The sequence below is a fragment of the Sinocyclocheilus grahami genome, unplaced genomic scaffold, assembly GCF_001515645.1.
Source record: "Sinocyclocheilus grahami isolate Dianchi unplaced genomic scaffold, SAMN03320097.WGS_v1.1 scaffold216.1, whole genome shotgun sequence".
Taxonomy (NCBI): Eukaryota; Metazoa; Chordata; class Actinopteri; order Cypriniformes; family Cyprinidae; genus Sinocyclocheilus; species Sinocyclocheilus grahami.
Genome location: NW_015505395.1, coordinates 918,665 through 931,421, shown reverse-complemented (window position 1 = coordinate 931,421; position 12,757 = coordinate 918,665). Strand labels below are relative to the sequence as shown.

At 36.4% G+C, this 12,757-nt stretch overlaps 2 protein-coding genes across 3 annotated transcripts in view; both read right to left on the bottom strand.

Annotated features, from left to right (window-relative positions):
- The window catches only part of abhd8a (abhydrolase domain containing 8a), a 22,580-nt gene extending 19,478 nt beyond the window's left edge, over positions 1–3,102 (bottom strand). Inside the window, exon 1 of one of the 2 annotated variants that reach the window (XM_016286920.1) lies at positions 2,606–3,102. The gene's annotated coding sequence lies outside the window, so the exon portion shown is untranslated. Of the gene's footprint in view, positions 1–742; positions 804–2,605 lie in introns of those variants that run through there. The other variant, XM_016286921.1, reaches the window with a different exon arrangement.
- A 2,861-nt stretch (positions 3,103–5,963) lies between these two features.
- Positions 5,964–11,768, bottom strand: LOC107596272 (cathepsin Z). Its single transcript, XM_071582414.1, is given in 7 exon segments — positions 5,964–6,129; positions 6,375–6,494; positions 7,318–7,437; positions 8,209–8,388; positions 8,478–8,502; positions 8,504–8,642; positions 11,638–11,768. Coding segments are annotated over 7 exon segments (852 nt in total). The 3' UTR covers positions 5,964–5,992.
- Positions 11,769–12,757: the final 989 nt, after the last annotated feature.

Sequence of the window (12,757 nt, the reverse complement as noted above, 5' to 3'; positions counted from 1 at the left end):
TAGACCTGGCATGTACCCCAGGTTCCCAAGTTCTCTCTTCATGATGTGCTCACAAGATACACACACAGGCAGGGACTTGGTAGTATGGCGCAGTGGGTATTCTCATTCCCAAAGCGACTTCGACACAGCTCGAGTTCCTGAAGGGGAACGCCTCTAGGTTACATATGTAACCATGGTTCCCCGAGGGAACGAGACGCAGCGTCTCTTTGCCATACTCCCTGCATCCCTCCAGGCGCTACTTCATCGAAGCTGGTTTGCGCTCTGCCGGAAGCACTTTTATACTTTCTGGTACTTACGTCACCCCGCTCGTGACGTCTCGCTACTCCATTGGACTGATTTGACACGTGCTTCAGAACGCGGTCACGCATGGGCGTTCCCAAAGCGACTTCGACGCAGCGTCTCGTTCCCTCTGGGAACCATGGTTACATACGTAACCTAGAGACGTTTTTTTTTCTAACCTCATTAGAAAATTTCTTTTTTTTCTGGTTTTAAGCATAAACTTATTTAACTTTAATATATTAAATAACTCTTTAAATAACAAATTCCTTGCATATTTTCAACAAATATTTTCATATAGAAGTCCTTGTTTAGGAGTCATTTGTTCAATTGATCCCCATAAATCAATGCATCTACAAATTATTTTTTCTCACGGAATTTCTTGTTTTACTCAGAAGTAAAACGATCACCCATTTTCTCTTCAAAACTGAAGGGACCATTCACCAATCACAGCTCAATCCATTACCACAGATGTTCTCCGTTAAAGTTTGTGCATTTAGTCCAGGATCAGGAGGAAACCAGTCCATGCTGTTCTGCTGCTGAATAACTTTCACCCAGTTTAAATCTTCCTAACATCGTTTTAGCACCTGTTGCACTAATGCGGTGTAATTTCATTACAGTGGATATATTGTCAAACTCCCTCTGCTCTTTGTGTGGAGCTGCACAAAAGAAGCGCTGCATGGCCGTTCCTGCGAGCGACAGTATGACAGCTGCTGTCAGCAGGGCTTTCACATAGACACCATGAAAAATGCAAACTACGCTGCAGAGAAAGGTTCAGAGAGCTTGCATGCACAAAGACACTTGTAATATTGAAGCCCATAGGAAAGAACATTACAAAAATAATGCCTTCTGTTTCTTCTAGACATCAATGAGATTAAATGGAGAGAAATGGAGAAGTCTCCTACTTCTCAGATGTAGGAAAAAGACCCCAGCAGTCTCACACGTCTCTAGATTTTCAGAAGTGTCAAATGTTTCTAATCAACTTTTTCCAAATGATCTAAGTTGCTATTCACATTCATTTTTAACATTTTCTTATCCTCAGGCCGTCCAAGATGTAGATGAGTTTGTACCTTCATCAGATTTGGAGAAATGTAGCATTTCATCACTTGCTCACCAATGGATGCTCTGCAGTGAATGGGTGCCGTCAGAATGAGAGTCCAAACAGCTGATATAAACATCACAATAATCCACAAGTAATCCACACCACCAAACCAGTGAAAAAGTCAATCTCCTGTTGTCGTCTCACATCAAAATTCACCCACATATTTGTTTAGAGCTGTTTTTGCTTGTAAACTGTGCTTGATTTGTGCAGATTTCTCTCCTGATTCAGATGTGATGACTTTTTCACTGAAGAAAGCAATTTTATGGATAGAAGAAACAAACTCATCTACATATTTAATGATCTAAAGCTGAGTACATTTTCAGCAAATTTTAAGTTTCTTTAAAGCAAAAACCCATTTCTTTTATTAACAAACACAGCACACTGATTAACTCTACCTTTTAATAATATATCAAATTATGTAATGAAAAAAAAAAAATCTAAGAAGTGATTTGCATTTTTACCAGGACCTCTTGTTGCAGTGATCAAGCTGTTCAGTCCCCATTTGAACCATTATTTTACTTTACTTTTCTTTTGCTGTTCCTAGTGTATTAAAGTCAGCTTTGACGTACACTATGAATACACTGCATATTACTGGGAATAACAGCTTATTAATTGATTTTATCCTAGTTTTGCTATTGCATATTTCATATAAAGAAATAATTCTATTCATACATGAAAGCCAAAGCAAACTCTTGCACGCATTGCCCTACATTTGCAGAGTGGGAGTGTGTTTTGGTGTGTCATCAATCAAGCTGCAATGCAGAATTGGAGTGTGTAGGCAGACTGCTGTACTGTACATTGCTTAATAACCTACATTAGGTACAATATGTACAGTCCCAACCAACCCCACATGGGTTTCACTGTGCTGTCACTGAAGCATGCTTAGAATGCAAGTCATTTAAGTATGGATGGATGGTGTTTTAATACATGATGCACTGCAATGCATCACTGCAACAACGATGCCTCATTAAGCCTCTTGCAATCACTGTTAATACTGTCTTTTTGCATCTCATAGAGCAATTTGCCATGGTTTCATCATGCCAAACAATGTAACACTTCTGAACACATCAATGGCATCATTGATTGGTTGCTGCGCAACGCACGTAGCAGAGATGCAGTTTTGCAAAACACAATGCATACTGCATACTGTATCACAAACACAGGTAGCTAGTATGCAACCTTGCATTATGCGTATGAATATGAACGATTTTGAAAAATGATTCTTACCTGGATCGATGCTTGTAAGACGAATCGGATTTGCAAGCTAGGTAAATGATGCACAAATATTTGATAGAGGATTTATGATCTTAAAAACAATAAACGCAGTTATAATGCCTCTAATCTATCAATTCAACTCGCTTATGTCATTTAATCGGATTCTGCAGAGCAGACGAGAGATGTTTGGCATCCTCATTCTAATCTAGATTTACGCCATTTGAAATCAAATTAAAGAAAACGCATTCAGGTGCACAGAGATCAAATGATGCATTTTAATAAAAGCGATCCAATGGCATCCAGAGTTGAGCCGCGGAGAGAGACAGAAGAGGGCTGCGCCTCTCAGCATCCTCACGCCTGGGTAATTATCCAGCCCAGTGCCCTTGTTTTCTCCTGTAGCCGGGAACCATGTCTTGGTTCGTGTTCTGTTTGACTGACAGGAGATGTAACGAACTGCAGGGCTTCCTTCAGTCAGTTCTGACCAATGCAGTGTCTGCTAGTGCTGTTGCTAAGCCCAGACGAGAGAGAAAGCAAACGGGCACCAGGCAGGCATCACGTATATGCCATGTATAAATTACCTTAAAGGAATTTCTGTCGGGTTTTTTCTTCCTTTTTTTTTATTTGTTAGTAAATTCAACTTTAAGCAAGTTTTTATTAATTTATTATGTTGATGCATAATAAAGTAATAATGACATTACTAAATGTTTTGTTTATCTAACTTCTATATATAATCATAGCGCAAACTACTCCAGCGGTTGCCATAGTTACCATGTCAGACTTATGTTAGCTATAGACTAATATATATATAGTACATGATGAAAACTAGATGTTAAAGATGGGGCATGTATTTTTTCAAAAACGCTTTAGAAAACTGAGTTGGCCAGTACCAAAACAAACTTGTAGCCAATCAGCAGTAAGGGGTGTGTCTATGATGTGGAGGAGAGAGGTTCAGTGCACAGGACGGACATTAGCCTAGCCAAGCGACCACAGAAAGATAGAGATGGCGGATAAAAAACAAAAGAGGAGACCATCTGTGGAACAAAAGAAGGCTTACGATAAGGCAAGTAGGACCCGTGTAAATATCGGATCAGCTTTCCAGTGCTGGAGAGAACTCAAGGAGCGGGAAGGCCTGCGATCGGACAGTTTCTTGGTTTTGCTTTGTTTCACAGAACTAATATATGCTGGCTTTTGCTTGAATAAGCTTGTGTGTCATAATCGTTGCCTGGGTTGGGTATGTATGTGTGGGGCGGAGCTATCAAAATAGGCACGAGACCCTTTTGGAGTAGGGGCTTGTTTGTTTTGGTGATTTGAAATATCAACACTGGCTACCAGAAATCACTTACCCCACCTTTAATTGCGTGATAATTAGGTATATTTTTCCTTCACAAATTTTCATGACTGTAATGCTTTCAGGTGCTTTGTGTTTATATATTAGCGCTTCAAAATTTGTATTATTGTTTGAATTATAATTATTCTCCATTCTTATTAAATTGTCATTACTGTAATACAGCAGTGGGAATCATCTTGTCTAGACACAATGACTTTAAAATAAAGTCCACATAAATTAAAGGCAAACAACAAATACAACCCTGATGTAGAATGTTTACATTTATTTTACTATATTTTTTCTCTCTTGACATTATACAGCAGGAGTCTTCAACCTTCTCACCAAGTGCCTGATGAATAGAGAGATGGAGCTTAGACCCAAAGTGCTGTTGCACTGTAAGTCTGGCATTTAATAACACAAACACGCATTCATGTATTTACATGCTTTATGATCTGTACATTGCAAAGCCATTATGAAAAAAAAAAAATACAATGGAAGTCAATGGCTACCGTCAACTGTTTGTTGACCAAAATTCTTCAAAACATCTTCTTTTGTGTTCAACAGAAGAAAACAACTTGAGGGTGATTAAATCATGACATTTTTGGGTAAAATATCCCTTTAAGGAAAATAATGACAAGATTTTTTAACAGATTAGAGAGATTCATTCAGTGACTGCAATAGACAAAACGAGAGAGAAAAAACTATTCAATTGCTACACGGCTAAAAGTACAGAATTGTTTTTAGAATAGAGGTTTCATTTTGATTTAGTGTTCTGTTTAGAACAAAAACAAATATAGTAAAGTGCAATTATAGGGAGAGTTCTGATTTGTGATGTGCAATATTTCAATATTAAATGAAAGTTTCCAACCTTTAAAACTCCGAAAGTGTTTGGCATTTAATAACACAAACACGCATTCATGTATTTACATGCTTTATGATCTGTATATTGCAAAGCCATTATGAAAAAAAAATACAATGGAAGTCAATGGCTACCGTCAACTGTTTGTTTACCAAAATTCTTCAAAACATCTTCTTTTGTGTTCAACAGAAGAAAACAACTTGAGGGTGATTAAATCATGACATTTTTGGGTAAAATATCCCTTTAAGGAAAATAATGACAAGATTTTTTAACAGATTAGAGAGATTCATTCAGTGACTGCAATAGACAAAACGAGCGAGAAAAAACTATTCAATTGCTACACGGCTAAAAGTACAGAATTGTTTTTAGAATAGAGGTTTCATTTTGATTTAGTGTTCTGTTTAGAACAAAAACAAATATAGTAAAGTGCAATTATAGGGAGAGTTCTGATTTGTGATGTGCAATATTTCAATATTAAATGAAAGTTTCCAACCTTTAAAACTCCGAAAGTGTTTGGCAAATTTTACATGGTGATTTTTAATAAAATGATCAAGTATCACGTAATTGTGTACTATCACTCATTTCCATTCCTACTCTACTACAAAAATTGTAATGTAACACATCTCCCATGTTTGATATGACAACAATTATTTACACCCAGAACACCAGAAGAATTATATTTCTTAGCCATTTTAAATAGTGTCTATGTTGCTCGGTGAGGTCTGATCCCAGGTCAATTCCAAGATTGAGTCAATCCTAATTCTATGAGAGGAACTGCTCCAGATGGCTCCTCCTGATCTATCTAACGATCGGGTCTCCGTATGCACAGTAGTGCTCGATGGCGAGATTGTACCAGTTTCCTTTCCCTTCTAACACACTTACTGCGTGTTCAAGAAAAGGTTTTGTAATAGCATGAAAAGGAGAAACCAGCACAGTTTTCAGAATTTCGCCTTACTTTATATGATCCATTTACGTTTATGCATTTAGCGGTTGCTTTTATCCAAAGTGACTTACGATAGAGCTGTATAAGCAATTCCACCAGAGAGGAGAAGAGAGAGTGAAGGTTTTGGAAAGTGACAGAGGAAAGTTGAAAGCCACCAAATGGGTGAGTAATTTAAAATTGAGATAAATTATTTCTTTAATGTGTTTAATTGATTAGACTTTTTTCTTAAATCTATAGGCCTCATATGATAGAGGTAAAACTAAGCAGAGATCAGACCAAAGCCCAAAGGACGCTGTCACTACTAACCCAGAACTCGCCCCAGGAGTTTCTGATGATCCAGTATTCGGTCCCGTCCTCTGTGATGCCCCATCCTGCCACTGAGATGATGTGATTCGGTGATGTAATGTTTTTTATTTTATTTTTTTATTTTTTGTCAGGTAACTGTTTTTATGGTTTTAGTTGACTATAATAACCCTGCTGTAAAAATTGTTCATGAACTATAGCCAAGTACTTTTATCATTTGCATCATATTGATTTTGCTGCCATTGAGGCCCAACAGTAGGAGAGTTGTGGCTTACTTTTTAAATTTATATCTAACTCAAAATATGGGCTGAAGAACCTGCCTGATTGGCCCATTTTTGTAAATCTCAGCCTTCGTTCGGTCTCGTCCTGAGACGTCTATAATCTCCAACTTTCCACACGGTGTAGTTCTTAATTATCGAGCAGGAGCCGAAGAACGAGCATGTGCCACACTGATTAAAGGAGTCACATTCTGCAACCCAAAAAAATAATAATAGTTAGAGAAGAAAAATAAGACATATATTTAAATCCGCCACAACTCGCAATGTACTTCTACTTCACTGTTACAATGTGCATAATATGCAAGAGTAATTATTGCATGATTAGTACAGTTATTGTTATTTGGACAAAAGTTTTAATTTGTAAATTTATATGACATTTGCGTGTTGAAATTATTTTTAAAAAAGCCTTTTAAATACAACTCATATGACATTTTTATGGAAGCCTGTTTCTGCTACAAGATAAATTAAGGCAATTGTCACAATTCTGACTTTTATTCTCGCAATTCTGATTTACATCTTTACATCTTGTAATTCTGAATTTAAATATTGCAATGACATTTTTTTGTTTCTGCCACATAATAAAAAATAAAAGGTAACTGCGAATTTTTATCTCACAATTCTTACTTTTTCTCGAGTTTATACAGTATCTCACATTCTCAGAATTGCAAATTTGTATTTCACAATTTTTTCTTAGAATTCTAACTTCATATCTTGTAATTCTGACTTTTTTCTCAGAATTACGAGTTTATATCTTGTTTCTGACTATTTTCTTAGAAATGCACGTTTATCTCGCACTTTATCTCAACCTTTTTTCTTTTTAGTTGACTATAATAACCCTGCTGTAAAAACTGTTCATGAACTATAGCCAAGTACTTTTATCATTTGCATCATATTGATTTTGCTGCCATTGAGGCCCAACAGTAGGAGAGTTGTGGCTTACTATTTAAATTTATATCTAACTCAAAATATGGGCTGAAGAACCTGCCTGATTGGCCCATTTTTGTAAATCTCAGCCTTCGTTCGGTCTCGTCCTGAGACGCCTATAATCTCCAACTTTCCACACGGTGTAGTTTTTAATTATCGAGCAGGAGCCGAAGAACGAGCATGTGCCACACTGATTAAAGGAGTCACATTCTGCAACCCAAAAAAATAATAATAGTTAGAGAAGAAAAATAAGACATATATTTAAATCTGCCACAACTCGCAATGTACTTCTACTTCACTGTTACAATGTGCATAATATGCAAGAGTAATTATTGCATGATTCGTGCAGTTATTGTTACTTGGACAAAAGTTTTAATTTGTAAATTTATATGACATTTGCGTGTTGAAATGATTAAAAAAAAAGCCTTTTAAATGCAACTCATATGACATTTTTATGGAAGCCTGTTTCTGCTACAAGATAAATTAAGGCAAGTGTCACAATTCTGACTTTTATTCTCGCAATTCTGATTTACATCTTTACATCTTGTAATTCTGAATTTAAATATTGCAATGACATTTTTTTGTTTCTGCCACATAATAAAAAATAAAAGGTAACTGCGAATTTTTATCTCACAATTCTTACTTTTTCTCGAGTTTATACAGTATCTCACATTCTCAGAATTGCAAATTTGTATTTCACAATTTTTTCTTAGAATTCTAACTTCATATCTTGTAATTCTGACTTTTTTCTCAGAATTACGAGTTTATATCTTGTTTCTGACTATTTTCTTAGAAATGCACGTTTATCTCGCACTTTATCTCAACCTTTTTTCTTTCATTTGTGAGGAAAAAGTCAAAATGATGAGATATAAAAAGTCCATAATGGAATGACCTTTTTAACTTTTTTTTAATGCCAAAGCGGAAATGGGCTTCCATACATTTTCACAGCATCTCATGTCATTGCAGAGTTTGGTGTCTTACTTTGATTTCGGGCCTGATAATTATTGCAGGTCTCGTCAGGAATGCCCCGCTCATGTGCATAAGCATATAAGCCCATGTGATCTCCACCGTAGCATGAGCCCGCCCCGCCACAGTCAATCACATTCTGCACTGACAGGTAAGCAGAAGGCCACGCCCCTTTCCTATTGATGTTGATGCGATCTGAATTTAAGACAGAAAAATCCATGCGTTTGAGCTGAATTTTCTGTACTCTATTACACTTTACTCTACTGTAGTGTCCTGAGTCTGACCTGCGAGTGCGCTGGTGGAGCCCATGGGCTCAGCAGGAGCCGCAGTACTGTGGGATGTGTTGATTGCGTGTGACGCTCACATAGTTTCTGCCATCAATGTTGCGCCAGTCCCAGGAGGCAGGGAGATCAGAGACGTTTACATATTCATGAGGCCAGGGGTATGTCCTAAAACATGCATGTTACAGAACCGGTATCGTATCAGTTCAGTAAATAACAGCAGAAGACACACTGTAAACATCAGGTTAAAATACCGTTAGTGCCTTTCAGATTTAACACCTCATTACATCTCATTATCTTCCTAAATTCCCTGCATCTTACCCTTCATGTAAAAGGTGAAGGTACCTGGGTACTGAAAAGAAATGAGTTCTTATTTAATAAATTTACTTGAGAATGAAAATTAGATGAAAATTGGGTGAGTTTATCCTTAAGGCAAGAAAATAAATGTCAAAAAATCATTCACTTTTCTTACCCCGTTGACAACCAGTTTTGTTGTTTAGAAAACAAGACTTAATCTTGTCATTTTGATTCTCAAGTAAATGTATCTTGATTTAAGAATGTGAAGATATTTGTATTGGAAAATGAGACAAATGAGACCATTTCTCCGGCCATTTCATTATTAAGTTTTCAGCTTCAAGGAACTGCTTTACCCGTTTTGTAGTGTGACGGGAGGATTGTCCTGCATGAAAACTGCAGGCTGATCGGGAGATGCTTGCAGGGAAGGAACTGCATGTTGCTGAAGCAAGTTCTGATGAATATTTGCATTGTCCTGCCATGTAGCTGTAAAAGAGGCCCAAACATCCCTCAAACCACCACACTTCCTCCTCCACACTTCACTGACTTCTTTACACACTCAGGCTTCAGTCTTTCCCCAGTTTGACGCCAAACATAATGTTTCCCATCAGAACCAAATAAATGAAACTTGCTCTCGTCACTAAAGTGAACTTTGTACCAGTTCTCTTCTCTCCACACAACATGCTCCTCAGCAAAGATGAGTCCAGCCTTTTGATTCTCTCTGCTGATGAGAGGCCTGATCTCTGTAGCGTGCGCTTTCAGTCCGACTTCTCTTAAACGTGCCGAGACAGATCCAGATCCTGTTCAGAGCTGAACTGTTGAGCAATTCCAGCTGCAGTGCTGAACCGATTCCCCATTGAGAGTCTCTGCATTATCCTGTCCTCTCGTGCATTTGTCTCACGTGGATGACCAGCCTTTTTGGAGGACTTGAATGAGTTAGTCTCATTGTAAAGATTCAAGAAATCACAGATTTGGAACGACCAGCTTCTCTTGCTATCGCTGCTATTGGCCTTCATCTGGACAATCTGCTGTCGCAGGCTTTCAGTCACCTTAGAGCGGCCCGTCATCTCAGTGAAAATTGCAGGAATGCTGCAAAGTTAAATAGGGTTTGTTATATAATTAAGGAAATTAACACCAGGTGCCAAATTAACAACCATAACTTGGAGGTATCTGTAAGTGTTCTCTAATTTTGATCAGTGTTCTTTTTCAAATATCTAATTTAGGTTTTTTATACTGTGCTTCAGAATACAATTAATTGATGAAATATGCTTAAAAACGGCCCTTCTGCTCCTGTTAGGATAGCTTCAAATAGGACTAAGCAGCAGTGATCTCAAAATTGAGGAAATTGTAGGTTGTTCTCTAATTTTGATCTCTGTACCAGTTCTCTTCTCTCCACACAACATGCTCCTCAGCAAAGATGAGTCCAGCCTTTTGATTCTCTCTGCTGATGAGAGGCCTGATCTCTGCAGATTGTGCTTTCAGTCCGACTTCTCTTAAACGTGCCGAGACAGATCCAGATCCTGTTCAGAGCTGAACTGTTGAGCAATTCCAGCTGCAGTGCTGAACCGATTCCCCATTGAGAGTCTCTGCATTATCCTGTCCTCTCGTGCATTTGTCTCACGTGGATGACCAGCCTTTTTGGAGGACTTGAATGAGTTAGTCTCATTGTAAAGATTCAAGAAATCACAGATTTGGAACGACCAGCTTCTCTTGCTATCGCTGCTATTGGCCTTCATCTGGACAATCTGCTGTCGCAGGCTTTCAGTCACCTTAGAGCGGCCCGTCATCTCAGTGAAAATTGCAGGAATCCTGTTCCTGTTCAAGTTAAATAGGGTTTGTCATATAATTAAGGAAATGAACACCAGTTGCGTGATTAACACCCATAACTTAGAGGTATCTGTAAGTGTTCTTTCATTTTGATCAGAGTTCTTTTTCAAATATTTCATTTAAGTTTTTTATACTGTGCTTCAGAATTCAGTTAAATTATGAAATATGCTTAAAAAACGTACTTTACTCTTTTTTTAGGATAACTTCAAATAGGACTAAGCGTTGACCTCGAAATTTAGGAAATTGTAGGTTGTTCTCTAATTTTGATCTCTGCTGTGTGTGTGTGTGTTTGTGTGTGTGTATATATATATACACACACACACGCATAAATAAATAAATATTTAATTATTCCTTTTTTTTTTTTTCAGTGCTGATATATACAATTACATTGAATGAACTGCAAGTATTTTTGTCTTGTTGTCCAGTACAAATATCTAAGCATTCTTAAATCAGGATATATTTACTTGAGAAGCAAAATGACTTAAGATATTACGTCGTCTTTTCTGAAAAATCTATGCAAAAAAAACAAGAAGGAAAAAAATTGCCAGTGTGGTAAGATAAATTTAATTCAAAGGGAAAACAAGATTATTTTTCATACCTCTCTGCCAGATTTTATTTATTTTTTTAAGCAGAAATTAACTTAATTTTGATACTTTTGTCAGAAACCAAGAATCAGGTAATTTTGATTCTCAAGTAAATGTATCCTCATATAAGAATGTTTAAATATTCATACTTTTTTTTTTTTTTTGGCAGTGAAATTACCATATTTATATAGAATAGATATATATGGCTCCAAGGTACTACTATAATGGCACATGCAAAAAACACCATGGTACATGTAAAAAAAAAAATTAAGTGCCTGCCCAAGTAACATGGTGTTACTATGGTAAATGTCCAAAAACAATGTATTACCATGGTATATGTACTAAAATGCAAGATATTGACAGCGTACTTGTCCCAAAATTGCCATAATACAGTACATTTGTAAGTAGCATGTAAAGGTTGCAAATAAAACATGTACAAATGAGAAATATTCCCATACTTTATGAATGATGGTCTGTGGTCCTTCATGGGTTTGTAGCATGAATCTGATAGTTGCTGAACTTCAGTAAATCATCTTGTGTGCAAGAACAGATTCAGCAGGAATGAACCCCAAAACACAGCAGATGCCATGCTGACTGTTAGACGCATCAGAAAGAGTTTGAGTACCCTCTGCAACACTGGAGAGAAAGTCAGCAACATTATCTGTTACACATACAGTAACAAGCACATTTTTGTACTCCTATAAATGTGTCACTGCTAAACTATTTCAGTGAATTGAAAACAAGTTAAAAAAGCTATTAAAACCTTTATATTAATGGATTTGTTAACCCATTACATATGTTTTCTATTACACAGAAAACCGATCCAACCTACAGTAAATACATTATTCTTATTTCACAGTTCATTATTACTAAAAGTGAAACTGAAAGCTGCACCTCAGTCTTAAAATGTTTCACAATCCCTCTGCAATGCGGCTAATGAGCACATTTGTCATTTAAGGCATTTAAAGGTGTTTAGAGATCCATGAATTTTAGAGAAAGTTCATTCTGAGGACAACTGTTGGTTCCTCTGTTTGGTGTAGTTTGTGTTTTACAGTAGAACTTGTACATTTTGAAGAATTGAAGATGTAGTGATTCATTCTCACCAGCAGGTGGCACAAAAATGCTGTGAAATAATTTTTAGTATTTCAAGTATTTAGTAACCTTTAGTATACAGTAGTATTTTAGGACATGTTGTATCTTAATATTTAGGGTTAGGGTTCATTTTATTTTACATATGTGTAATTTTTGGTTAAGATTTAAATTCTAAAAATGTATGTTAAAATATTTTAAATTACTTTTCAAATAGAAACATTCAAAATTATTAAATAAATGATATGCATTTTCAATTTAACAAGACAGTACATGTATGTAAGAGAATGTCAAAATTAGGTTTATAGAGGTTTATAGATGTTAATAATATAAATATAATCTATAAAGAAAAATTATTAAAATGATTAAAAAATGAATAAAATGTTAAAATTACTAAATTATATACATTTTCAGTTTAGCAGGACATGCTCAATAAGGGGATGTCAAAATTAGGCGTATAGAAGTTCATAGTATACATTTAAATTATAT